Genomic DNA, 27,932 nt, shown 5'->3' with positions numbered 1-27,932 from the left:
CCTGAGCTATGTAGGGGGACTTTGACACCCTCATCTTCTTGTGAGCAACCATTAGCCACAGCCAGTGAATCGCCATTACAACCAGAGACACTGTTGCCTCATCTGCCTTCTTGAAGGAAAAACACTGACTGCTGCAAGCCTGAGAGCTTGGCCCTTCCATAGCCCTTTGCCCCTGTGGGGCTGAGCCTCTGAAATTACCTCCTGTCTAGGGGTTGTCACTGAACAAAATTTACGGAGCCTAGACAGTCAGCCATCCTCAAGGCCGCCTGAGTGTCGGACAAATGATGGCTGTCCCTTGCAGCAGAAGCCAAGTCAGTGGCGCCTGTCAGGGGTACAGAATGAGGCAGAATCAGCTTCTCACTGGAGCGGAAGTTCTAGAGGCTTCAGAAGGACTCATGTCTCTTTGCAAATGAACCCCCAGTGGGTCCAAATGAAAGTTCTTAGCTACAGTGCAGGCATGTAATACCATTCAGGAGGCTGAGGCAGGGGGATTGCAAGTTGAAGACTAACCCTGAACTACAGAGTAAGACCCTTAATAAAGTATTCAGCCCTCACTGGCCAAGAGCGTGCTGTGTAACCCAGGCTGCCCTCAAGCTGATTGAAATCCTCCCATCTCAGCCTCCTGACTGCTGGCATTCCAGGCGTGAACCGCCATGCCTTGTGGGGAAAGTGTGTAAGAAAGCAAACTCTTCTTTGACCCACGAGCCATGGGAATGGTAAAACAGGAGAACCATAAGTGGTGGTTCTGGATGGTGCTGGTTCTCAGTCCGTCATCAACATGGCTGCCCTGGCTAGCACTCAGTACCTGATACTTCCTCCTCCCCACCACCTCCCAGAGGTATTCACCCCTTCCAGGCATCAGTTAGCTTAATTCAACTCTGGGTTGTTTCTTCCTATGGCCCCACAAACCGCTGAGCTCCAGACCCAGGCGCAGCTCTGGAGAGCACCATCCCCGGGGAGTCATGTGACAAGGCGGAACTGTGATACTTGACGGGTTGCCAGACGCACTACTGAAGTCGCACCTGAAACTCTAGAGCTCTGAGCTGGAGAGGTAGCACAGTGGTTAAGCACATGCTGCACACTCACGAGGACACGGGTTCAGATCCCCAGTAACCAAGTAAATGCCAGATGGTCATGGCGCCCTGCCAGCGATTACAACCTTAAAAGGCGGGGACAGGATTCCTAAACAGGTTAGCAGTACTAGCCATCGAGTGAGCTCCGGGCTTAACTGAGAGACTCTCTCTCTCAAAGGATGACATAGAAGACTAATCAAAGATGATTCCCTACTAAGACACACACACAGACGCAGACACACATACTCACACACACGCACACAGACACACACACAGACACACACACATACACAGACACACACACAGACACACACACAGACATACACACACACAGACACACACACAGACATACACACACACATACACACACACATACACACACACATACACACACACACACACACACACACACACACACACACACACATACACACACACCGGGGAAATAAGTCTAGAGCTCACTGAAGAGCAATAGTAACAATGCTACATGTGAGTACTATTGAAGTACTAGAGTACTGATTACAGTACATCGCTAACAGTATAGTAACAGCAATGCCGTTTAATGATACCGCATGGCACAATATTGCTGACACTGCACTACAAAAGTTACTGTCGCTGGAGAAAAGACTGCTCAGTAGCACTGGGCAGGAAGGGTAGCACAGAGGCTCATGGCGTCGACTCCAGCTTTAGGAATGTTAGCAAGGTCGTGTTCTTGCTCCATGTCCCTTCTGCCTTACAGATTCCATTTCTGCCCTTGCAGTCTGAATTTTTGAAGATAAAGAAACATTTAAGTTGATGGTGTTGCAAGATCGCAACTGGGATTTAATGGCTCCGGTTCAGAGATTAAGAAGAAAAACAATATGCCAGGCCACACTGGGGTTATTGTTGTGGAAGCTGGGAGCTGTCAGTCAGAGGGCCGCTGTGTTGGAATCTACTCATGTGAAAGAGGATGTGTTTGCCAAAGGTCACCAAGGAAGAGTTGAGTGGCCAGTGGAGGGGGTGTGGGGCAGGTAGGGATGGGCCTTGACTAAACCAGGCGAGACTCTCAGGTTAATCCTCTTCCCTGGGGGTCTCAAACAGACATGGTTCTCCCTCCTTCCCTCCCCCCTCCGTCGCTCCCCCCTCCCTCACTCCCTCTTTCCTTCCGATCTTTGTGTTTCTCCAATCGTCCAGAGGTTATCATATCACACTTCATGCCTTGAACTGGCATGGCCAGGGGAGGGGCACTTCGGTTCTCCACATGAGCTACAGTCCTCTTTCCCTTCCCAATCCATTTGACTCCTCGCCCTCTGGGGCATCCCAAACATCTGGTGGGGAAACATGGCAGGTTCCAGGGCTGAGAGGGGTTGGTAGCCAAGCTAGTAAATGTATCAGAGTCCAAGATTGGACCTCAGGTCCAGCTTGTGGTCCCAGAGCGGCGTCTCCAGGTCTGACTCATCTGAGAAGCTGAACGGGTGAAGGAGGCTGGGGCTGAAGGCTGGTGGCTGGCGATCTTTGGAAGGTTCAGCTGTAAGAAAGAGTTCATTTCCTGGTGCTACGTCTCCCCGCTTCTCTCAGAAGCTGGTTCAGGTGGCTTGTGTCCTATATGTCACAGCAGTTTCACTTCGCTATAGAAACTACTCAGCAATGCTCAACAAGGGGGAGGGGTGGGAGGGCAGTCAGAGGAGTGGGCCGTGCCATCAGACCTATGCAAACCTATAATTTAAATTCAGCATGACAAGAATTCTGATAAAAGCCTGAAACCATAGGCACCCGGTGAGTGGAGAGCCTAAGACGGAGTCGTCGTATGTAGAGCCATATTGAGAGCACAGTCCGTGTGCTTCTTTGCCTGCTGTCCTACCACAAGCCTTCTTATCCAAGGGCTACCACAGCTCAGTGTGCAGCATCTCACCGATTCCCCTTATGCCCTCGAGCCCTCGGCAGCAGCCTTGTGAAACAAGTGGAGCCCGAGCCCATCTTTCACCTTACGTTGGACCCCACAGTAGCACACAGTGGTACTGACCCTTGAGCCCAGGTCTTGGGCTTCAACTCTATTCAAGAGACAGGGGCTGCTGTGTCCTATACTGGACCCAGAACCCTCCCAGGAAATACTTCCAGAAGCATCCTGAAGGACTCTGTGTGCCAGCTGCCTGTCTGTACCCCTGAGCACCCCTTCCCAGCCTGTAGGCTTTGGTCTGGCATTGACCCTGGGCCTCCTCCTCCTCAGACCACCGGCCAGGCTTGCTTTGCTCGTAGGTCTCATAAATGAATCGGGCAAAGCACTCTGACAAGAGAAGTTACAAACGGGCAGGAGGGGGAGTTAGGTTTGAAGGACATGATGTCTAAGAGGTAAATCATCTTGGATCTGGTCCAAGGTGCCATCAGGCTGAGGCTGGGATTCTACAGCCTGAGGAGTTCTGCCTTGGAGATGCTCAGACATCGCAGGCACTCAGGGGAAAATGGCCCGTCCACAGTTTGGCTGATCTCTCAAAACAACAAACCAAGAGAAAACACTGTTTCAAAAGCATAAACATAGAGTGAGGCCAGAGATGAAAACCAAGGCCATAAGGCCCGTTTAACACCCCAGTTCTAAGTTACAGTGAGGGATCTTGGTTCAAATTCAAAACATAATAAACTTTGGGACATTAACAACAAATTAAGTCAGATGGGGACAGAAGGAATATAAGAGCTGGAGGTCGGGACAAGTGCTGTGGGGGTGGGGAGGAATGCTCTGGGGATGGGGAGGAATGGTGTGGGGATAGGGAGGAGTGGTGTGGGGATGGGGAGGAGTGCTAGAGGTATCTTCTAAATTCATGAACTCACTACAGCTATGGTGACTTGTACAAACCTTAGCCAGCAAGGTCAGTCAGCATACCAACAGACAACACTAACTGGACTTATTTGATTTCAAAGAGAGAGGGGTTGGAGGAAAGGAAGGAAGGAAGGAAACATAAAGAGGGGAGGGTATGTGTCGGGGTAAGTGGGGTGTTGTGGAAGAATAAATAAAACATAGTTAATAAGTAAGTGAAACCCTGGCACTCAGGAAGCAGAGGCAGGGAGCTCTCTGTGAGTTTTAAGCCAGCCTTGCCCACATCACACGTTCCAGGCCTGCCAGGGCTACACAGTGAGACCCCATCTCATAAGGAAATGCTGATTGTAATGTGTGTTATTCTGTCTCTCTGTAGGGAATGCCAGAGCTGAAGAGGACCCAGCATGACTACTAACCTATGACTCCTAACAGTATGACAGGTATCTACGTGTCTTCCTTGGTTTCCACTGTGTGTCTTCATCTGTGTATGCACAAAGTGAAGCACTGGGGTCTTACAGCCTGAGAACCTTAGCAGCAGTTATTTCCAAGCCATGACATACGATGGCATCACCAGGAGGGTGACCAGGGGAGACGCTAGCTTCAGCGGAAGGCTAGCAGTGTCCAGCCCTCCTAGGATCAGCCCTGTACACTGATGTCATCGTCCTTCAGAGTCTTTCAGGGTCACATGACAAATAGTTCTGCAGCCTTCGTGACACAAACAGTATATCTACCCCAACTCGAGCTGCCTGTCCCAGCCGCAGTAAATCCAAATGCAATGTGAGCAAATCACAGATGGGGTAACTGAGCTGTGAAACCCTTAGCAGGGCCAGAGAAAGCCAGAGGCACACAACAGGCTGAATCACCTAAGTTCCCTCCGCATACAACGGCCCAGGGACTGAGCAAACACCGAAGGCTGAAAAGGTTTGGTATAGGCACTCCGATTCTCTCTGAAGCTAACCACCCTCGATTATCAATGACCACTGGAAAGAAGGCATGAAGGCTGGGACATCCAGAGATTTTTGAATTAGAAAGAGATGTTGGAAAACTAAATTTTTAAATGAAATATCCAATTTTTTTTAATATCTACATTTAACTGAGGAACTATTCATGAATCAAACTGTCTGCTGACCGAAATCAACTCCCGAGATCTCAAAGCATGGTACTGGCTCTCTCTGCCTTCCAGCTTAATTCCCAGCCAATGGCTGGCCTCTTAGTGCTTATGGCAGCAGGGAGGCTCCCCGTACTCCCCTGCACATCATAAAACTGACTGGCTCCCAGGTATTTGCTTGTGCCATTTCCCCACACTAGAGTGGACCAAATGGACAGTCAGTTCCTTCGGGAACCATCCTCTAATACACCTGAGACCCCCAAAGCAACTATGATCAAACCATTATCCCCAGGCACCACCCCCTGGCTCCCGACCCACCAGGGCTCGAACTCTTGATTTGGCAAGAGAAAGGGCACCTGGCCGAACCAGAACGGCTTACACCTGTAGGAGTGAGGACTCAGAATTACACGCCCTCTCTGCGGTTTACTTCACGTCAGAAAACACCATTCCTCCTCCTGTTCCGCTGCCAGCAAGGTCAGGGGTCTTCTTCACTCGAATCTCACCCACTTCTGTGCAGAAGTCATACTCGTGCGGTGGGAAATTAGTGTGACTCCATCTCAGCCACAGCCGCCATGTGCCCTGGGCAGAGAGAGTGACGGTCTCTGTCTCTGTTCCTACATATATGTGAAAGCACACAGACAAGAGACAGCAGGGCCGTGGCACTGAAGACAGGGACGCTGAGGAAGTCAGAATGGTCTCATGAGGTACGAGGCAATAGTCCTGTACTCCACGATGAGTTGTCCCTGAAAACGCTTCCAATGGAAGGGACCCGAGAGGACATACGTCCCGAGACATAGAAATGGTAATATTTAACGTGAATGTGGATAATAAGATTACCGGTATTTGCTTGCTGTGGGAGGCAGATGAGTAATAATCATTCATCCATGCACCTCTGGAACAAAAATTGGCAATATTGATTGATTGTTGCGTGGTTGGTTGGTCGATTGAGGACCCATCTGATCTCTGGCTGTAGAAGGCAGTGAATAGACATCCTGCTTCTATAAGCCACTCAGCGTCTTGTCCCGGCCCCACCCCCACCCCCCAAGCTGCCACTACAGCGTGAAGAACCTTAACTTAAACTGTACATTACTAAGTGGGCTTGACTGTTTCCTAATGAAACCCCAGGCAGAAGGCCAGTCTTGGCGAGGGGCTGTCTTTGCTGGTCCACCCTGTAGAGTCCCCAGTAAGCCTGGAGGTTTTCTCTAGCTTCCTCTCACCCCAGCGGTGAGCAGGACCTGAAGCTGAGACTCTGGGCTTGGAACCAGGGCTGCTACTCAACAGAGACTTAGCCAGATCTCCACCTTGCAGGCTGAGCTGCCTCCTAGTGGGAGGGATTGGTCTCACTTCCAGTGAGCTTTTCCTCCAGAGGCTCAGACAGCTGCACTCACCTACAGATAGGCGTGTGTGTGTGTGTGTGTGTGTGTGTGTGTGTGTGTGTGTGTGTGTAGGCTTTTACTTGTGTGTAAAATGAAGCAGTTCCCTTTCTCCCTCTCCTTCGCGGCGGGCTCCAGACACAGCATCGTTTTAACCTCAAGGGAGACCAAAGTAAAGACGAAAGCCATCGAAACCATGCTTAGACTAGGTGCATAATTTAAAAGCCGAGTATGAGTTCTTTCTCTTCAGAGAAACGTAAGAAGGACAATGGCTGTTAAGCATTAAAGAACGTCACTTAACTCTTATGAGAAGACAGCCAGCATGAAATGAATGGAGTTAGGAATGATGAGCCTACTTTCCTAACAGCAAGCCAGCATTTCCTACAAACCAGTGGTTCCCAACCTTGCAAACGCAGTTCCTTTGATACAGTTCCTCAAGTGGTCACTTTCAGCTGTAGAATTATTTTTGTTGCTACCTCCTAACTATAAATTCGCTACTTTTATGAATAGTAATGAAATATTTAGCATTTGGGATACTTGATATGTGACCCCTGTGACCCCGTGACCCCTGTGACCCCGTGACCCCTGTGACCCCTGTGAAAGGTTTGTTCAAACGGCGCTCCCCCACCACCACCACCAAGGGGTTGCAACCCACGGGTTGAGAACCAGTGGCGTAGAGGCCTTTTTAGCTACAAAGCTTGTGAAATAAATATATGTATTTTAAATGTACTTGATGCAAACGTTGTTTTCTGGGGAAAACATCAGCTATTGGAGCTGGGTTTGGCAACCACTTTGCCTTGCCTAATCTGAAATTAGTACCATCGACATCACCCACTGAATAATTCTTAAGGGCTATCAGGAAGTGCCTTCATAAGATATTCTATTGGTTGAGCGTTAAGCTCTGTTTCCAGGTAATCTGAGGGAATGACCTAGACATTTATGACGCCGTAACAAGCTTTATTGGGGATCGGTCCTAAGATGTGAACAGTTAATATTCCTAACGGCAAAGCGAAAAGCCTTTGGGCCTTATTTGACAACGAAACCAAGAACGCAGATTCCTCTGGCTGTTCCTGAGGCCGCAGCAGCCGAGCTTTGTAGCAATTGTGTAGAGCCTCACTTTGTGATGAGCACAAAGTTAGTGCAGCCTGTGGTGTAAGCCACACTGCTACAGTCAGTGCGGTACTCCTGGGGCTGTGGTGTAAGCCACTCTCTGAGCAGCCCTCTTAGGGAACAGTATATTCCTGGCTTCATGATTTCGCCAGCACGTCTTCCTTCTGGCTGCTTGTTTCTTCACCTCATCCATGTCTTGTTTGTTTTCTTTCCCCATCCTCCTTTCCGGATCCTCATTACTGAGGGTCCCAGCTCAGGGCTGCTGCAGTGACACCCTGGGCTTACACCAAGGACTTAGCCTTTCCCTCTGTTTGTAGTTGTTTGTTAAGAGGGACATAGCTTTATTTACATTTTTATTACCCCTGGAGTTAAGCATCTTTTACGTGTTTATTGGCCGCTTGCATGAAGCTTCCTGTCCCTACTTGTTACTATTTTCCATTGTTAACTTGTGGTTTTCGTTATCTGTGTAAGTTACTCATATTTTAACAATATCCCCTAAGGTATCACTCAGTCTCTCCAGTCTGATCCCGATGTGTCCCCACTTCACCCCACTTCACGCACTGCCTCCCAGACGTGGCCCACTGCTCCAGGCATCTCCCTCTGCTGGAAGGCGGGGATCTCTGTTCTTCATTCCCTCTGAGCTCAGAGCTCCCAGACAAGTCTATCATTTTACATTTTCTCCCTGTGGCGTGCATGGCAGAGAGGGGTAAAAATCTCCACCCTGTGTACACTCTAATTCGTCTTCTCCATCTTCACTGTAAGCAGGAAAAAACATCGAGAAACCACAGAAAGTGCCTCTGTGTGAACCAGCAGAGGACACACCCTGGGCCTGAGGCCATCTCTAGCACTGGGGAACAAAGGAACAAAAAGAGAAAAAGGAAACAAAAATTAATTGAGAGTTTCTACACAGCTACAAACATCAGCAGAGTAGAGTGGTTCTCCCAAGGTTACTGCCGTGGACTACTGAGTTTTTTAATTATACCTTTCTAATCTTTGGGAAATTGGGTTAAACAAGTCTCATGAATGGTGGCGTTTCTGTTTCCTTTCCATTTTTCGCTCTTGATTGAAGTTCTTTAATCTTCCCCATCAAAATGACATCAACAAGTCTATAGCAACCCCCCTCTAACTGTCGTGCTTCATCTGTCCCTATCCCAGCCATGGGTGACAAATTCTCATATAAACAGAGGCAGTTGCCTGGGAGTATGCTGTAACTCTCATCCATGACTGACAGCCCATGGTTCCTGAACATGAATCTGACCGGTGTGCTCTGTCTTTTACCTAAACAGCCGTCTAGTCCTGGCCTCCTCAGCTCAAACCTCAGCGTCTTTTGGGAATGGCCAACCAAAGCAGCCTTTCTTGTGGACAGAACAGTGGCCTCAGAAGGAAGCTTGGTGTGTCTCACATAGTTTTCGTGACTTAGTAGCAGGTCAGGTCGGTCCTCTAGGCTGCTAGTAGGTTCTGTCTAGTGGCACTGGTGTTGATCTTACGGGAAGAGGTTTCTTCTTGCTGTTGTTTTAAGGCCTCCAGGGAACAAGCTTTCGGGAGCACAGCACCCGTAGGTTGGCTTGGGCTTGGGCTGTCCGTTTAATCCATTTGAGGGGCTTTTAAAACACTGAGCTTTCCTCCGGGGTCCTGGTGAGAGAGTGGGACACACAGGACTCTCTTCAGCCAGTCTGCTGTTATGAAGTACCTGGCACACAGCAGGCGTACATAAAGAGTCCGTCAGAATTCCTGCTCTGCAGTTACAAAAGCGGGTGTGGGAGGTCCTTGTACGTTTTAAGAAGCCGTTTGGTAGAAAAACTTAAATGTCTATAGCTCATCCCCACAATTCAGATTTAGCCCCTGGTTAAGCTGCCCTGCAAGGATTTTTCTGTACAGATTGAAGCTTTTTTTTTTTCTCTAAAAATGGAGAGATATACAAAAGTGCCTCAGTCGATCTTTGTGACTTAGTCTGTCTTTATGGCTCTAATAAACAGGATGGCCAAGGCGGCCAGCTGAGGGGACGTTTGATGCAATGTCTTCCTTGCTCTGGCATCGTACAGCACAACTGCTATTGCTGTTGCTGATGCTTCCCACTAGGCATGGATTCCTAACTCAGTCAGATCCCAGGGACCCACCTCCGACTTGTGCTGGAGCTCAGAACTCCCCGGATGTAAACTTGGCAAAGGGGATCATTACGTCATGCAGAAAGGGACAGCAAGAACTGGTTGGAGGGGACTGTTTTATAAGGTCACTGATTCCATTTTATTTGATTTGCACAGTATCAAATTGTGGTTCCTGGCGTTTTTCTGCCAACCAACTCATCATTTCTTTATGCCCTTCACGGTCTTCTGGACTCTTTGCTTCTAACCATGTTCTCTAAAAGCAACATGTGCTAACAGAATTCATTGGCTTATTTTTAGTAAGTAAAGACATTTAAAGATGAATCTTACCTTTTGATGTCCAGGAAGAAGTGACCAGGGTCGTCACTGGACCTAACTAGAGAGGTTTTCCACATCTTTATTAAGGGTCAGGGGACATAGAACTCTTAGTGGGCATGGCCAGGCTGCCTCATATCCTTGTATCATTTCCCTTGAGCCTTTTTTTTTATCTTTATTAACTTGAGTATTTCTTATTTACATTTTTATTGTTATTCCCCTTCCCGGTTTCCGGGCCAACATCCCCCTGACCCCTCCCCTTCCTCTTCTATCTGGGCTTCCCCTTCCTATCCTCCCCCCATTACCACCCTCTCCACAACAATCACGTTCACTGGGGGTTCAGTCTTAGCAGGACCAAGGGCTTCCCCTTCCACTGGTGCTCTTACTAGGCTATTTATTGCTACCTATGAGGTCAGAGTCCAGGGTCAGTCCATGTATAGTCTTTGGGTAGTGGCTTAGTGCCTTTTTAAACTTTAAAATTTCTCAATGTTTATGCCAGTAGTTTTGGTTTTTTTTATAGATCTCAATTAAACCCCATTTGGATAATTAAACTTAATATTCTTAAGCCCCAAATTTCTCAACTAAAAACTTCCTGTACTCTTTAATCTAAATAGAATAGAAATGAACTTATCAAGATCCCAGTCACGCCAGCCTTGCCTTTAGGCAAGTCATTTCGTACTATTGTAAAATCAAGAGGAGTCTATAAAAATGAATACAAAAAGCTTCAGACTCCATAAAAGCATAATGAAAATATTCATGATGAGCCCTACCTATTTGATGCCCAAGGTTAGACCAAGAAACAATTGGCAGAGGCTGGAAAAATTGCTCAGGGGATAAAAGTACACACCCCTCTCACAGAGGACCTATATTGAATTCCCAGCACCCACAACTGCCTGTAATTCTAGTTCCTGGAGACACTTGGGGTACACAAACTCAAACAGGCGTATGCACGTAAATAAGAATAATCCAAAGAAATCATGGGCCTAAACTATGACATTATCAAATTCCTCGAGTTTTTAACAAAAGAAAAATGTTAATTCAGTTTAACGCTGGCATCCAAGACACTGTACAGTACATAAACGTGGGCAAGGGTGGTCTCACCTCCTGGGAATCCAGGGGCAGAGATCACAGTTTCTGGGCACATGAGGACAGGACACTTGGAGGCTCTGCAGTCTGCACACGTGGAGAATCCAAGACTATGAGTGTGAGCATGGAGTCCCCTCACGGTACAGCCCTGCACCGATGCTTGCCTCGAGCCTTGAAAGGTCTCATGCCTGAGGTCTCTCTAGGATCCAGCTGGATTTCAGAAATACTTAGAAATAGAGTAGACGGAGAGCTTTTTGGAGCCCACTGGCCTGTGTTAACGAAATAATGCTTCATGCTGCGGTAGCTAGGCTTCCTCCTGAATCTCGGTGACTCAGCAGGATAATAATCCTGATGGTAAGGTCAGCCAGTGCTGTAGTTGGTGACAGGCGACACTTTTCAGCATCATTTGGAGGCTCCATCCTTCTTCAACCTCATCTACTTCTGGGGGTGTCAATATTTTCTACGAAATATGAGTGACAGAAAATGAAGAAATGATTCAAGGTCCAATAATCCCATCTGTTCTATTGACTGAAACTTAGTCCCACGGTCATATCTCACTGCAAGGGAGGCTGGGAAATACCGTTGAGCTATACCACAAAGTGTGGCGCACACAAATTTTGATTATGTGTCTGTGTCTCAAGTGACATACAAAGCCCAGTAGTATTACACAGGGGTCAAAGGCCTTGGTCTTAATAATGAGGGAACTGTTTCATTTAAAAAAACAAACAAAAACAAAACAAACAAACAAAAAAACCACGTTGAGTTGTTTGACCCCCCTCCTAAGCAAAAATCAGCATTCCTAGACAGGACAAGGGTAATCTGTTGTGAGGACCCTAAGGAAACAACCATAACTGCATCTGTAGTTGGAGTCACATACGATGTCTTTATTATAAGATTTGTGGTTTGACCTCAAGACTTCACCTCTTGGTCCTCACTTTCCGAAAGGAGGACGGGCAGAATGCATCTTAGACGTGTGCTGGAAACCTACTTCAGCCGTCGCTAAACACGGATTAAGCACCTGCTCCATAAAATCTTCTGTGGAAAAGTGCAAAATGAAGACAAGAGTCGAGATTCAGACCAGAACACGCAGCGTGGACAGAGCCCCTCCCTTCACTGCCTGCCTCACGGCTGTATGAGTCTCTTCCCCTTCAGCCCTATGCGAAGAAGATAGGTTTAGCCCTAGAAATCCCACGTAGAATAATCTGTTGTTATCAATACACCCATGAGATAGATCGGCAAAGTATAGAGCATTCCGAGTGTTCCTATCATCTGGATCGACAAGGCAAGGATGCTTGTTGTGCCAACGAAGAGCTTTAACCTGGAGACTTTGTAGTGGTTCCAGATACAAACAAATGCTCCTTCAGGCTCAGAGAGAGGGGTGTGGCAAGCTCTCTCCCGGGCTCATTGCCTTTACCCGGCTCATCTCTCCCTGACAAACCAGGAAGACGGTTTTCAGAGATGCTCAGCGACTTCCTAGAAGATGCCCACCATCCTGCCTGCCAGTCAGGAAAGGCGTACAAGCCCCCTAGAGGAGGAGGTTAACACCTAGCTGCCTCCCAGCCTGGGACAACCTCACATCTGGCCCCTGTGCATCCCAGCCTTCGGTTTTCTGTTTCCTGTATTGCCCAATAGGGTAGAAGGCCTTTAAATTCTTTTTGTTTGATTGGTAGTTTCCTTATTTAGCTCTTTCTCTCTCTCTCTCTCTCTCTCTCTCTCTCTCTCTCTCTCTCTCTCGCTCTCTCTCTCTCGCTCTCTCTCTCGCTCTCTCTCGCTCTCTCTCGCTCTCTCTCGCTCTCTCTCGCTCTCTCTCGCTCTCTCTCGCTCTCTCTCGCTCTCGCTCTCGCTCTCGCTCTCATTTTTTATATTAAGCACTGAATAGCATGGCAGGAGAGGAAGCAGAAAGACAACAGAGACACCAAGTCTTCACTCAGGAAAAGTATATACCCCCTGCCTCTGGTCTACCCCGAACCAGTCATCTCTACATGCCCACACTCTCGCCGACCCCTAAAGCCACAGGGGACCTAAGAACATAAGCCTGAGAGGGTATCTGCCTGGGGCCCAGTCTTGGTCCAGCCTTGGATAAGCCACTCGCCCTTTCTCACCGCCCAGCTCCTTCCTGTGGGAAAAGTAGACCACTGAGCTATGTATGGATGGGATGGACAGGTGGAATGCTGTACTCAGTACCACCGCTGGGAAGCCGGGAACACCAGGGACCAGCGGCACACATCCTCACTGTGTCTGGTGGTACACACGCTCATCACACCCGCACCTGCATGTGCAGGCTGAGGGAACTGACCTGCCAAGAAAGTATGGAAGCATGCAGCTCTTGTTTGAGACACAGCAGAGAATGTACGTGAAGCTCCCCCAGGGAGCTTCAAAACCGCCTACTCTGCAGTCCAAGAAGTGAAGGATCCCAGTAACAGACATAGCTCTCCCGGCCCCACTTCCCAGGCCTGGTCCTTGAGGGTTATGCATGGATTCTGAGAATACTGTGTGAGATGTGTGCCCAAAATACCTTGAATGCCTGTGACTAAAGTTTCCAAGAGCCTCTGCAGCTGGCCTCCTGTTTCCACAGTCTGGTTCCACAGCCTTCTTTTCTGTGCCAGGATTTCCTGTAGAGCCTTCTCTGTATGGTTCTTACCCAGCAGAATTTGGGAAATCCTGACAGACTCAGGCGGGGCAGCTTGTCTCTGTTGGGTTCACTCTTTTCCGAGCACACGACGTCCAGCATGCTTCATTAATAGACATCCAGTTGAAGCCCACATTTTATTAAGGTTTTATTTTAAGATTAAGAAGGGTTATTTTGCTTCCTGACTCGATCAAGTCCCAAGTCTTCTCAAGAGCTTTTCATATGCCACAAATAAAGGCCAAGGGGACAAAAAACACAACTTGTCGAGAGGATGGGCCCTGGTCAGAAACTTCCTGACTTTCACTGATAATTCCATCAACACAGTAGCTAATTAGTTTCTCTCCTCCTGATGTTCTTCCTCCTCTTCCTGTTCTTGCTCCTCCTCCTTGTATTGATGCTCTTCCTCCTCCACTTCCTCCTCCTCTTCTTCCTCCTCCTCTTCCTCATTATCTTCCTCCTTCACTTCCTCCTCCACTTCCTCCTCCACTTCTCCTCTACTTCTTCCTCCTCTTCTTCCTCTTCCTCCTCTTCTTCCTCCTCTACTTCCTCCTCCTCTTCCTCTTCCTCCTCCTCCTCTTCCTCCTCCTCTTCCTCATTCTCTTCTTCCTCCACTTCCTCCTCCTCCTCTTCCTCCTCCTCTTCCTCATTCTCTTCTTCCTCCACTTCCTCCCCCTCCTCTTCCTCCTCCTCCTCTTCCTCCTCCTCTTCCTCCTCCTCCTTTTCCTCCCCCTCCCCTTCCTCCTCCTCTTCTTCCTCCTCCTCCTCTTCCTCCTCCTCCTCTTCCTCCTCCTCTTCCTCCTCCTCTTCCTCCTCCTCTTCCTCTTTCTCTTCCTCCTCTTCTGGTACTTCTCTCACTTTTAAGCTAAAGTCATTTGGGATTTAAGACCATATTTGTGTCTAGAAGATGTTTTTAGGTCTAAGAAAATACTTTCAGAGTAATAGTACAAGTTATGATTTTAAAAAAAAAATGGGCACTGGAAGTTTCCTGAACCCATTCTTTAGTTCTGGGAAAGGAATTGTGGTCAATACCAAGTGCTTCTGGGCAAGGGGCATTCATGATTCTAGTTCACTGATATCATACCTAATCAGTGTCTACATAAATTGTAAAAAATGTAATTAGAAATCCCTTATAAGTTCCTCCATATGTTCCATTTCTCAAACTAGGTTTCTAAATTATTATGACATCTTTACTAAAAGTCCCATGGATTGGAGCTGACTTTAGATTGCATTATAAAATCAGTAGATTAATTAAAATACAAGAGTCTCTGCTAGTTGCAAATCTACCAATTATTCATCTCTGTGTATATTATTACCACCAGTCTTCCTTCTTCCCTCTGGAAACAGGGCTCATGAATCAGTGGAGAGAAAACAGTAGCAGAATAGACAAGAAGCCAGTGCCAGGGAGCCAAGTCAGGGAAGACATTTTAGGTTACAGAGTAGAAACTCACTTACATCACGGCTTTGCCTAGAACAGGGTTTCTCTGTGCCCCTTTTTAAGCCAATTGGAGTTCACCAAATGTTCTTACATGGGCATCCTACTCAGTGTTCAGGAGCTTCTTCCCCATATCCATCTTCTCATCCTTCAGGCAAGCATAATGTAGAGTTGAGAGGTACCACTGAGATCGGCCTCCCAAGTTGCCCAAGCTGCTAGATGCAGCCAGTTTGGATCATAGTGAAAACCTTCTATCAGCCACATTGTCCTAAATTCTTAAAAACAATGATTGTGTACAAAAAGCATGCCACAGTGAGACCAGGGCACTTGGGGGGCGCCATGTTGGCTGTTCAGTTCTTTCTTCACTACACAGACGCATGCCATAAGAGAGGAAGGAAGTAAGGGAGGGAAGGAGGGAGGGAGGGAAGGAGGGAGGGAGGGAGGGAGGGAGGGAGACAGACAGACAAACATACAGACAGAAAGGGAAGGAAGAAAGGGGAAGGAAGGAAAGAAAGAAAGAAAGAAAGAGAGAGAGAGAGAGAAAGAAAGAAAGAAAGAAAGAAAGAAAGAAAGAAAGACGTGGAAGGAAGGGGAAGGGAAGAAAGAAAGAAAAACAGGCAGACAGAAAGGGAAGGAAGGAAGGGGAAGGGAAGAAAGAAAGACAGACAGACAGAAAGGGAAGGAAGGAAGGGTAAGGGAAGAAAGAAAGAAAGACTGACAGACAGACAGAAAGGGAAGGAAGGAAGGGGAAGGGAAGAAAGAAGGAAAGAGAGAGAAAGAAAAAAAGAAGGAAGGAAGGAAAGGAAGGAAGAAGGGAAGGAAGAAAGGAAGGGAAAGGGAATAAGGGAAGAAAGAGAGAGAGAGAGAGAGAGAGAGAGAGAGAGAGAGAGAGAGAGAGAGAGAGAGAACGAACAAACAGGGTAATCACTAAAGGGCTAGACTCGCTTCATCTTCCAGTCACTATGGGGACAGAAGTATCTCAGGCCAGAATTCCAGAAAGCTGAAAATGTTTGTTATCTCAAGCTATGATTTTGTTATACTTTATCTTATTATTTATTTATTTATCTATTATTTCATTTTGGGTATGTGTGCATGCATGTGGGCTCACGTGTCACGATGCCATGTAGAGCCATTGTAGAGCCATGGGACAATTCCCAGGAACTGGTTCTCTCCTTCCACCTATGGTAACCAGGAATTAAGCCCAGGTTGTCAGCTTGGCTACAAGTACCTTTACCCAAGGAGCCAGCTTGCAGCCCTCAAAACATGGCACGCCGTTTTCCTTTGCATCAGTCTTGGTATATAACCCAGGTTTGCCTTGAACTCCCAATTCCCATGCCTTTCAAATGTCTGGGTACCTGCATTCTTATCTGTGTCTGCTAGAGTCGGAAGCCTGCCCATCAGACAGTATCTGAAGAACATCTCCTGACTTCAATCTACAGTATAGGGTGTGCTTTTATAGTTCAGTACTTACTGACTGCAGAAGTGACAGGTTTGAGTGCATGTTTTTCACATGTTTACCAAGGGCTTTGGGCTCTCTCCTGAGGAAATGACTGGCCTCTCTTGAAGCAATATTCTTCTTAAGAGCCAGGCTGTCTTAATTACAGCACTTCCCACTTTCCTTCACCCCTCTGCCCCATCTGGAGCAGGCACTGCTCTGGCCCTTGCTACCCCAGCTGTGGAAGGCAGCAAATGAAGCAAGGCAAGAAGGCAGCGTCCAGGTAGTGCTCACCGTTGGAGACTACCTGGAGCTCCTCTCCCATGCACTAACCAGTAACACTGTCCAGCTAGCACCTGCCTGCTGTGTCAAGCCAGGACAAGTCCCGCTCTGAGGTCCGCCTGATTGTCCTAAATATAGGATGAAGTCATCCTTTCGTCCACCCTAAATCACTGTCAAATTTCCTCACTTTCCAAATGAGGAGTTCAAAAGCAAGCCAGTCTCTGTTTCCCTCGGTCGCTTGGTTTTTGTTTCCTTGTGCGTTTCCCAAGCTTTTCACCACTCGGAATGGAGGCAGAGCCACTGCAAATGCTTTTAAAATCGCCGCCATCAGCAGCAGCCAGCATAGGACACAGACCCATAAACTGGAAAGAGGGGTGTTAGAAAATGAGTCTAGTGTCCGGGAGTGAGTGAAAGCCGCCGTTCCCATAGCGTTGAATCTGATCATAAACCCTTGTTCTGCATCAAAAACACGCATCGTGTTTTCAAGAAAGAGGTCAAGGGCTCAGTGACAGATGCATCTGTGCTGTCTGATATCCCATGACTCAGAGCAAGGATGTGACCTCCTCTGTGAGTTGGACCTTATGTCAAGTCTTTCCATGGAATTGGGGAGAAAGATAGGTCCCTGCCCTAAGTCACTGGCCATTGGCTGTAGTGTTGTGGGGTCCTGCTCTGCCCTGCCACAGGGCTCTGCCGCTTGGGGAGGCGGGATGTGGGGAGTTTCACTGTGCTTACCGCATGCTATTGCCAGGTGGGTGTGGGCCAAAGGGAAGCCCTGGGACACTGCTCTGGTCATGGGAAAGCAGTCTGAGGCTCGGGGCAGCCCGAGCTGGCTCGGGGTTCTCCGGTACTACAAAGAGGCTAGGGCCATGGAGTTCCCAGGTTCTTGGACATCCAGGCAGCACTGGAAGTCACCGAAGAGCTCAGAACAGAATCTGGGCCTGTTGGCTCGATCTAGCCCAGAGTGGGAGGGGCTAGAGGTGGAGCTCTGGCTGGTCCCACAGGAAGAGTCCTTGGCTTGACTGTAGGCTTGGGCTTGGTGGCAGCTGTGGCTGGGAGTGCAGAGAGGTCTTCTATTGGAGATTAGACAATGGCTCTATAGGCCAAGGCCTTCTCCATGGCTCCCCATGGCAGATCCTGATGAAAAGAAACAGTCCATGGTTCTGAATCATTTACTGCCGTGGTGGAAATTGCATGAGTAAAACCATACCCCACTTCTCAGGGCGGGCCTGAGATTAAATATGTTATGCAGGGAGGAATGTCTGGGAAGGAAACCTATTGGCTAAGCTTCTATGTAATTCATTAGCAGGAAGATCTCTGTCTTGAGCCTACATGACCACAGGTCGTGTCCTTTTCCTAGTCTACATGTGGAGGGGTTTGAGGTGTTGTCGTTACATGACTGATGGCAACGAATCTATGGAAGGCTATGGCTAGTGACACGAGCCCCGTGCCTGGGTGCAGTCGAAGCTCCTACTTCCCCTTCAGGGTCTCTGGGGCTTGTAGCCTTACCTCAATCAGGGACCAGGCTGCCTTTCACCGTTCATTGCTCAACAATTGGCTACCCAACAAAAGGAAAGATACAATGTGATACCATCTTAGCTCTGGGTCTTCTCTTTGCCATTTACCTACTGTGTGACCTTAGGTAGGTTGCCTAACCTCTCTGTGCCCCAATATCTCCATAAAATTATAATATCTGTATATAATACATCTTTATAAAGATAAAATAAAAACGTTCAGAATGGATGCCTGACATATAAGATATATGATGTATACATTGTATAAGAGGCATACACATGACGTATACATTGTATTCTGTTGCTTCTACAGTTTTGCTGAATGTCTTTTGAGAATAAAACCTTACTGCCAAGAAAAAAAGGAAATCATAACTAGAAATGAAATCTTGGTGTTTTGATTTTCTCATTTCATGAACTAAATTTACCAAATCATTGTTTAGAAACAGAAGCATTCAGTGTGCTCCCTTTTGTTGTCCAGTATACAATTCCCTTGACTTGCAACACTTCAAATGCCTCTGTGCCCCCAGGGTCCTGAGCAGAAAATCACAGATCTTAGCCCTGTCTAGCAAGTATCAAATGCCAGCAAAGACAAAATTGGGTAACTATATATTTACCAAATTAGTTCTACTTTCTATGGAAACTGCCTGGGAACAGGGGCTCCCAGACTCGTGGACACCTTGCTAAAATGCAGCTGCAGTCACCATCTCACAGGCGTTCTGTGATGATGGACCAGGTCCCTAGGTGACACGGGTCCCTAGGTGACAGACTGAGTGGCATGTCTCAGACATTTGCCATCCCTGCAGGCTGATGGACCACGAGGAACACCTGGACCTCGCTGGAGAAAATCAGATTGGAAGGAGCAGCCTCTCTGGCACCAGGCTCTCTCGTTAAGTCACTAAAAGTTGAAGACAAAAACTAAAAGACTATTTGTCTTCTATTCATCTGCGTCTATAAGTGGATGCCTCTGCAGCTGTAACTGGCCTTGAACTCCTGATCCTTCTGACTCTGTCTCTCAAGGACAGAGTTATAGTTACATGACACCACACCAGTTGCCCTCTTCTGCTTCTGCTGTTGGGACAGGACCCATGAAGTGCAGATGCTAAACTATACCACCCTAGTGGACATTCGCTCCCCAGAGGCATTTGTGTCATGTTACGGGAGCCCCGTTTCAACAAATATATTTTGATGTATTACAAACTGTTTGGAGTAGCTGAAGACTCCCCCAAGTCTTCAGTGTAACCTGCTTGCCAGCCATCAAGGTCACTAAGACAGATGTTCTTGATGTCTGGGAGCCTCTGTGTCTCACAGAAGGAAAGTCCAAACATTCCTAGATCAGAATGTCTCCAAAGGGAGGAGATATCTGCACAGACAGGGTTATTTTATTAAAGCAAATTATAGTGAGATTCTATTCTATAAAAACCCAGAGTGCTCTCTCTCTCTCTCTCTCTCTCTCTCTCTCTCTCTCTCTCTCTCTCTCTCTGTGTGTGTGTGTGTGTGTGTGTGTGTGTGTGTGTATTCAGCTATTTTTTTACACTTCAGTGTAATACATAAAAGTAATACTTGTGTTTCAGAGCCACTCCAGGTATGAGAAATTGGTCTGCTCACCCAAGAGTCCTATTTTGCCTTTTATTTGAAAAAATTTAAGTCTGCAAGTTTGTGATTTATATGTGAATTATGCCCTAGTCTTGGTTTCCAAGGTTAAGATAGATACGTGTTCATTTCCTACTTTTGAAAAAGATATTTCACATTTGGGACCATAAAACAGGCCAGTCTGTTTTAAAACACACACACACACACACACACACACACACACACACACACACACACACACACACACACACACGGGTTCGCTGTTCGCTGTCAGCAGGAACGAACATTATTCCCTAAACCAGCGCACAAGAGAATTCTAACCCTGCAGTAGTCAAGCATCCGCCCCTCGTGGGGGCCTGTGAGCTCTTGAATAGGGAGGTTTCTGCAGCTGCAGCCTTCCTAATCTCTAAGCAGAAGCTCTGTGGTCTTCGGTGTGATTACCTCAGACGTTGCACCATCTAACCTGAGAATCCAATGCTCGAGTGCAGTGTGAATTATGGAAACGTGAGCTTCCATTCCTGAGGATGGGACTCGTTTGTGCTCCATGATTTGCCTTCTCTGCTTTCACAACCCCTGGCCAGTGTTCAGCACCAGAACTGGAGCCCACACAACATAGACACCACCATGTGTCTCTCCAGTGAAGAGAATTCTGCCATCTCTAAACACACCTTGTACTGTTTTGCTTCCCAACTTTACTTCAGGCTGTGTGTTAAAATAGATTAAGACGCCCATTTAAATGTTCTAAGCACATGTGTCCATTTTGCTTTGGTTTTGTATTTTTCAATGTTGATTATTTTCCCTTTCTGGAAGACTATCCTTGCAGTTTCCTGGCTCCAGAATAATTATTTGAAGTCTGAATGCCCACAGTGATTATTTTCTTTGAGGCTGCCACTCAACTCGTTCACAGAATCTGCAGCAGAAACAAGAGTGGGAGCCACCAGACCTGGGAAAGATCTGTCTGTCTCTTATGGGCTCCCAAGTCTCGCCCACGATGCACTGGGAGCCCCTGCTAGTGAAACAGGTTAATCTTTCTGTGACAGGACACCTTAGTCTCCATTCCCACACAGACTCAAATGGAGGGAAACTAATAGGGAGGTGCTGGCAAAAGGAAGACCAAGACAGCGGGTGGAGGCTGCCACCCTGCACAGGCTGGTTTAACCAACTTGCTGAACAAGGGCCTCAAAATCTCAGGGGTGAGGCAGTAGATCTGTTCTTGATATCCGACTCTAGTCAGAGCATCTGAGTGCATCCATCACCATCACCTTGGCCTTCTGTAGTTCACCTGCTCCCTCTACATGTGAACAAATGTGGTCTCAGTGCACTGGCTTCCTCTTAAATTTCCAAAAGAAATACAAGAATGGCTCCTTTTAATCTTCTCCTCTAGATGTGGAGATGGCCATCGACATTAGCCCATGGAGGGTGAGAACATGAAGGAAGAGTGGTTCGGTGGAAGCAGTGTGTCCTAGGGGAAGGTAGTCTGCACTAGCAGGCACGTCAACTGCAGGGTTCTTCCAGGACTCCTGTTTCCCTCCAAGTTACAGACGAGAGGGAGGGCATGGAAAGCTGTGGAGCGTGATTTGATTCTGCTCAGATGATGGGCATGCATCTGTGTAACCAGCCACAGGCTAGAGAAGCAAGCCACAGGCCCATAAGTTCAGGAAGCCAAAGCAAAAGGGTTGCCAATACAATACATTGTAACACAGTCTGAACCGGAACACAGGAATCAGTGAGCTTCCCACCTGCTCTGCTCCTGTTTATTGGCTGAAAAGTCATCTAGTGTTGTTTGAGGTTCTGGGTACAGATGTTTATTTAGATTAGATGAAGTGACATATGAATGCTGAGCTATACAGAAGACACTTATGTCTTAGTGCTTTACTAGTTTGTCAAATAGTAAATCTTAGTGATATTCTTGATATTCTTAAATTGTTTATTTTATGTGCGTTAGTGTTTTACCTGCATGTGTGCCTATGTGAAAGTGCCAGATTCCCCTGGAGCTGTAATCACAGACAGTTACGAGCTGTCATATAGGTGCTGGGAATTGAACCTGGGTCCTCTGGAAAAGCAGCCAGTGTTCTTAACTGCTGAGCCACCTCTCCAGCCAGCCCAGTTCTCGGTGGGCTTAACTGTTGTTTATATTAGGATCATCACCAATGTGTATTATTATCACACATAATAAACACTTGCCTTCCTTTATCACCCTCCCCGCCACCAAATCCTTTAGAGGCCAGTGACCTAGAAGGCCTGGTGCCCTGCTGTGACTTAAGCCCACCTCATTACAATGTCTACAACTTTCTGTTTCCTCTGTAGATCTAAATTATGGAAAAGACAAAAGAAATACGTGGGCCTAGTCTCTAGGCCAACCTGAGAATTTCCACTGGGAACACTGGCATTCACCAATAAGATATTTTTAAATGGAGCAGGATTACACACTGTTAGAGTCCATAGTATCTTCCAAATGATGAGAGCTCACCCTGACACAGCAGGGAGGGAAAGCTGAGCCCAGGAAGCCATAGACTAGTTCTGTCTGCTGAAGGAGAAAGGGAAGTTGGGAGGGAACTTCCCAAGTAGCTGAACTCAGCAGAGTAGCGCTGTGCTGTGTGATTGTTAGTGGTGAAGGAAGGAGGAGGCTCAGTGAGCACTCGTAGGTTTTTGCTATGCCACATCATACATACATGTTTGCCTGTCATCTACACATGAACATGCCACATCATACATACATGTTTGCCTCTGTCATCTACACATGAACATGCCACATCATGCATACATGTTTGCCTGTCATCTACACATGAACATGCCACATCATGCATACATGTTTGCCTGTCATCTACACATGAACATGCCACATCATGCATACATGTTTGCCTCTATCATCTACACATGAACATGCCACATCACACATACATGTTTGCCTGTGTCATCTACACATGAACATGCCACATCACGCATACATGTTCGCCTCTGTCATCTACACATGAACATGACACATCACCATACATGTTCACCTCTGTCATCTACACATGAACCCTCTCAAATAGTTCTACCCTAAACTTGTTAACGGAACTGCTTAATATCGCGTATCCTTCTATCACAATCACTTTAAAAACAGTCAACTGTTTGGCTCCTACTCCAGAATCACTCCCTTCTCTTGTTTTTTGACATCACCTAGAGCAGTTGTCCCCACTAAGACTCGTGAATAGAAGCAGTGTCACCTCAGGCCTGCTTATGCCCCATGGGCTCACATCCTTACCATGTGGAAGGGTCTCTCCCAGGGCCTCTGCACACAGCAGGGCAACAATGGCTCTCCCTCAGTGATGCTCACATACCCACTGAGGCAGACAAGGAAGCTCTGGAGAATGAAGTAAGGTCTGTAGAAAATGGTTGAGGGATTAGTCAGGAACGTTCTTGCAGGAACTAGCTGTAGGACCGAGTTGGGTTCCCCTCCCTAGCGTCAGGCAGCCCCTAACTGCCAGTTACTCCAGCTCCAGATGATCCGATGCCCCCTTCTGGACTCCGCAGGTGCCCTCGCACACGTGGTATGCCACAACATCACACAAACTCACTCGTACACGTCAAAGCAAAAATAAGTCTTAGAAAAACAAGCAAATTAATGACCTGATGTTCATAATACAACCCCACATACCCTGGGTTTTCAGTTAGTGCTGTGCACATCATTTGTCTCAATATCTGATAATCAATGGCCTTTTGATACAAGCTACATACACAGAGCGGGTAATGGGAAACCCCAGCCTCCTCAGATGACTCTTCTCACCCCTGTTTTCTTCATTTTAGTCCTTTCCTAAGATACCAGCTGGATTTTTTGTTCTTAAATGCTTGAGTATTCTAGAACAATTTTCCTTCTTTGACAGACAGATTTATTTTCTATCACCTATAGCAGAAATAAGTTGTAGGTGGTTAACTTGTGGAAATTTAAGTTCATTTCTTGTTTGCTAAAGACTGTTTAGGTCAGTATGGTAACATCCAAAGCCATCAGAACGACAGTCGGGAAATGGAGACTCGATCATCTCTCTCTAAACTCTCTGAGACAACCAGGCAAATGTTGCTCTAGTGTTAGTCCACCTCCCACCAAGTTGTTGACTTTTCCTCCATCTATTAACTTGTATTACAACTGACAAATTATACTAACCCTTTCGTGTAGGATGTCATGTTGATCGTGCGAATTATAAGATTTGATTATTTCTAGGACCCGACCCTTTTGCAGTCCTGATGGACACTCAGCAAAGAACTGACTCCATCCCAGTTTTGAAAAAGTCTCACGTAGGCCAGGCTGGCCACCAACTCTCTGTGTAGCCAAGGATGACCTTGATCCTTGGGATCCTGACCCCTCGTGCCTCCATCTCTTGCTGAGATATGTGCTACTATGTCTGGTGTTATGTGTGCTACTGTGGTTCTGGGGATTGAGCCTAGGGCATCATGTGTACTAGCCATGGACTCTACCAATGAGCTACATCCATAGGCCTTTGAAGGCTTTGTTCCTACCACTATTTCCAGTATGTTCCAGAGAATACCTAAAACTTCTCTTTGAAGAACTTACTTACATCCATACCTGCAATCTTCCCTATCCAGTCAGCACCTACGAGCTTTGCTCAGGAGACCCAACCACAGTTTGGTGATCTGTCAATGTTTGCACAGCCTTCTCTACCTCGGTTTCTGTCTGTTGCTGTAACAAACAACAGGACCAAAAGCAACTCAAGGGAGGAAAGGGTTTATTATAACTCACATTGCCAGGTCACAGTCCATTACTGAGAGATGTCTGGACAGGAGCTCAAGCAGAGACAGTGGAGAAACACTACTGCTTACTGGCTCACCCCAGCCAGTTTCTTATACCAGATACCTAGAGATGGTGATGCCCACAATGGGCCGGGCCCTCCCACATCCGCCGTCAATCAAGACAGTACGGCACAGACATGGCTATAGGCCAGTTTGAGAAAAGGCAGTCCTTCCGTTGAGGTTCCTTCTTCCCAGGTGGCTCTAGGATATATCAACGTGACAATAAAAATGAACTGGAAGATTATCTAAGGCTGTGTAAAAGATCTTAGAGTCTCAGAGACCGTATAACTTATTCTGAATGCCAATAGCTTGTTTTATTACATTGAGCTTGCCTTGGTCCTTTGGATCGCAAACTCTCTGCGGTGTCTCATTCACCAGGAGAACTCAACAGAATCATATATCCCGAGGCCCTTGCCCGATTTAAAAAGTCAGGTCTCCAGTGCTGTGATTAGCACCTGCAGTGATAGGTGCCAAGGGTTGGGAGTCGTGATTGACCCTTGAGGATGCTAATTTCTCTAAAGGGAAATAATCTATCGGCATGCACTTTGGAGGAGTGGAAGAATATGGGCGCGTGATCTAGTCATAGGAAAAACTCTTAAAACATTTTACCAGCTGCATATATGTGGAGGGACCTTGTAGTCCTCATCACTGACAGCACACCCGACGAGTAGAATTTATGGGCCTGGCACAGTGGAGTCCCATGCCTCCTGGGGAATGGAGTAAGAATTGCACGGACTCCCCTGTCCTTGAGTGGATAGAGTCAAGTGTTTATTCTCTTCAGAGAAATCCCTATTGCATTTTCCCATGGCCCAGCCAGGGCTTCTCAGTCTCCTGTTTTCCCAGCAGTGGGTATGCCATAAACCTGTCAATTAAGCAACTGAATATCATTATTGCAAGTGTAATTACAGACAGTAATTATAAACCTGTAAATGGCTCCTGTGGATGGGAGCACTTCGCCCAATCCATCTCAAGTGGTTTTCTTAGGAAAGCGGAAGGCAGTCCTCTCGCTCACCTTACCCCTGTTTGGGTTACTCCCCCTTGCCAGAAGAAACCCACTCTTGCTGGCCCAAGGGGCATGAAAACGAGCTCTGATGAGCTCTGCTTTGAGTGGGAACGTAGACGAGTTTCAGATTCAATAAGGAACAGCAACCGCCTGATTTCCTCATTTATTGTTAGGGCGGGGGGAAATTACTACCATAATTAGAAATTAATACACAAAGATTACATGGTAGAAGCTTTAGAAAATCCTCAGAGAACTTTAACATTCTTTAAGTTGAACTTTACAGGGTACAATTTGGTAGGGAATTAATCTCTGAAAATAAGGCAGGGAGAGCAGAAACACGCGTGGGTGAGCTCTCTCGTGTCCGTGGGAGCAAAGGGAGGCTCGCCAGACCCACGATTAACCTTCCTATTTAGCCCCTTAGTAATTAATTCACAGAAGCGTAAACCCTCATGGTAGTAGGTGCCTGGATGAACTCTACACAGATGTGTTTAGTTGGAAACGCGATACGAGATCTTTTTTTCCTTTTGAGGGACACTGAGAATAAATGCCTGTAATTGCACCAGGGGCGGGCATGGTTGGAAAGTGGAAGAGTTGATTCATCCTGCAATGAATAATACCTCATAAACCCTGAGAGAGAGAAAAAAAAAAAAGCACCCATGTTTGTTTAACCTGCCTAATACAATAGCTTACACAATCCTAAGTGTGGACAATTTCCAGTCCCTATGCATGAATCAGAGCAACTGGTACAACCCCAAGGCTAATGCACAATAGGACTCTCCTCCAGGAGACACGAGCTACTTCAAGCACCAGCCGCTTTCGCTTACTAGGCAGAAAGTCCTGCACTGGGGCTGGAGAGACAGCTCAGCAAGTCGGCATGCTGGCTGCCGCTCTTACCAAACGTACAAGTTTGGTTCTACTACCCACATCAGGCAGCTCAAAACTCCAACTTTAGACACTTAAACCCATAGGTGGGGGGAGGGGTGGGACTCCTGCACACCTAAACTCAATTAAATCTTTCTTTCAAAAAAAGGAGGAAATCCCATGCCTATCCCCTCGTGGTCCTTCACATTCTCCTGGGTCAGAAAGTTGGAATGCTCATGGTTATGGGAACATGAGGCTCAGGAGAGGACCGGAACTTCCAAGAGTGACTTCTGACGGCTGACACGTCCAGATAAACCATCCACACCACCTCAACTGAAGGTCTGGTAGCTTCAGAGAGGGTGCTGTGGAAACCCAAAGTGCGCCTAACTCTGAAAAGTCGCTTAAAATTCCCTGTGCACAAGTCAGGACGGACTGGTCTATGTAAACACCAAGGATTCCGTTGTGGTCTTTTGGTAATTTCAGCCTTAAAGAAAACTCACCCAGAAAGGACATGTCCAGTGAATGCAATATTAGCCTGCGTGTGGAAGGCTCTGGATTCCTTGACCAAAAGCCCTCACTTATAAATCAGTCTTAAAATCAGTGTATATGGCCACTCCATTTCTAATTGTGAAACGTAGTTGCTAAGAATTTCTGGTAAATTGTATGCTCTGTGTGTGTGTGTGTGTGTGTGTGTGTGTGTGTGTGTGTGTGTGTGTGATGCCTATGTGCACATATATGTACATTTGTGTGCCATTTTTGTCCCCTGATATATCTTCCTATATAGCAAAGGTATTGCATGAGGTACAAATTGTTCTAGAGGAGATGCTTGTGGTAAGAAATTCATTATATTATTCTATTTTTGCCCATTCTAGAGAACAGACCTATGCACCACACAGACTGAACTCCAAAACAAATAAAATAGCAGTTGTCTGATACCCAGCCTGAGATCCAGGCTCATCTTTCCATCCGTGGAGCTCTTAATTTGCCATAAGGAAAAAACATGACCTGTTCCCTTTTATGTGATTTTATGGCCTGGTTGGACTACTTGGAAAACACAGAACTTCCTTGTAAAGATTGAGGTGTTTGGACTTGGGAGTTGTGTTGCTTTGTGTTATGTCTTATTATTGGCGTCTTTCCTATTTCTTTCCTTTTGCCATCAGAGTAGAAGACGGTCAGAATAGATTGTCAGGCTCGGTGTGTGGCCATTTGAGTGTGGCCACTTTCAGTGACAGTGTCCCTCAGGTCAGCGTGTGATATAACCCAAGTCAAACCAGGCTGCACCCGGATGTGTGCATCCTAAGGATCTGACCTAAGGTCGTGGCCAGCCCTGACTTTCAAGACCTCAGATAGTCACCTAAGCAGTGATATAAACGGGTATCAGCTTGCTCTGGGGCCACTGCTGTAGTGGCGAGAGCAGCAGAGCCTTGGCGGTGGAGACGTTGGAAA

General features: G+C 47.0%; 1 protein-coding gene across 24 annotated transcripts in view; it reads left to right on the top strand.

Moving 5' to 3' along the window:
* The window catches only part of Thrb (thyroid hormone receptor beta), a 349,278-nt gene that overhangs the window by 255,354 nt on the left and 65,992 nt on the right, over positions 1-27,932 (top strand). For all 24 annotated transcript variants that reach the window (XM_063273969.1, XM_063273981.1, XM_063273982.1 and 21 more), the window contains one exon: positions 4,238-4,301. In XM_063273969.1, coding sequence (XP_063130039.1) covers positions 4,280-4,301 — 22 coding nt within the window. In that variant the 5' untranslated portion in view covers positions 4,238-4,279. The remainder of the gene's footprint in view (positions 1-4,237; positions 4,302-27,932) is intronic.

The sequence above is a fragment of the Rattus norvegicus genome, chromosome 15 (genome assembly GCF_036323735.1).
Source record: "Rattus norvegicus strain BN/NHsdMcwi chromosome 15, GRCr8, whole genome shotgun sequence".
In the NCBI taxonomy this organism is placed as follows: domain Eukaryota; kingdom Metazoa; phylum Chordata; class Mammalia; order Rodentia; family Muridae; genus Rattus; species Rattus norvegicus.
This window is presented reverse-complemented; position numbering and strand designations above follow the sequence as displayed.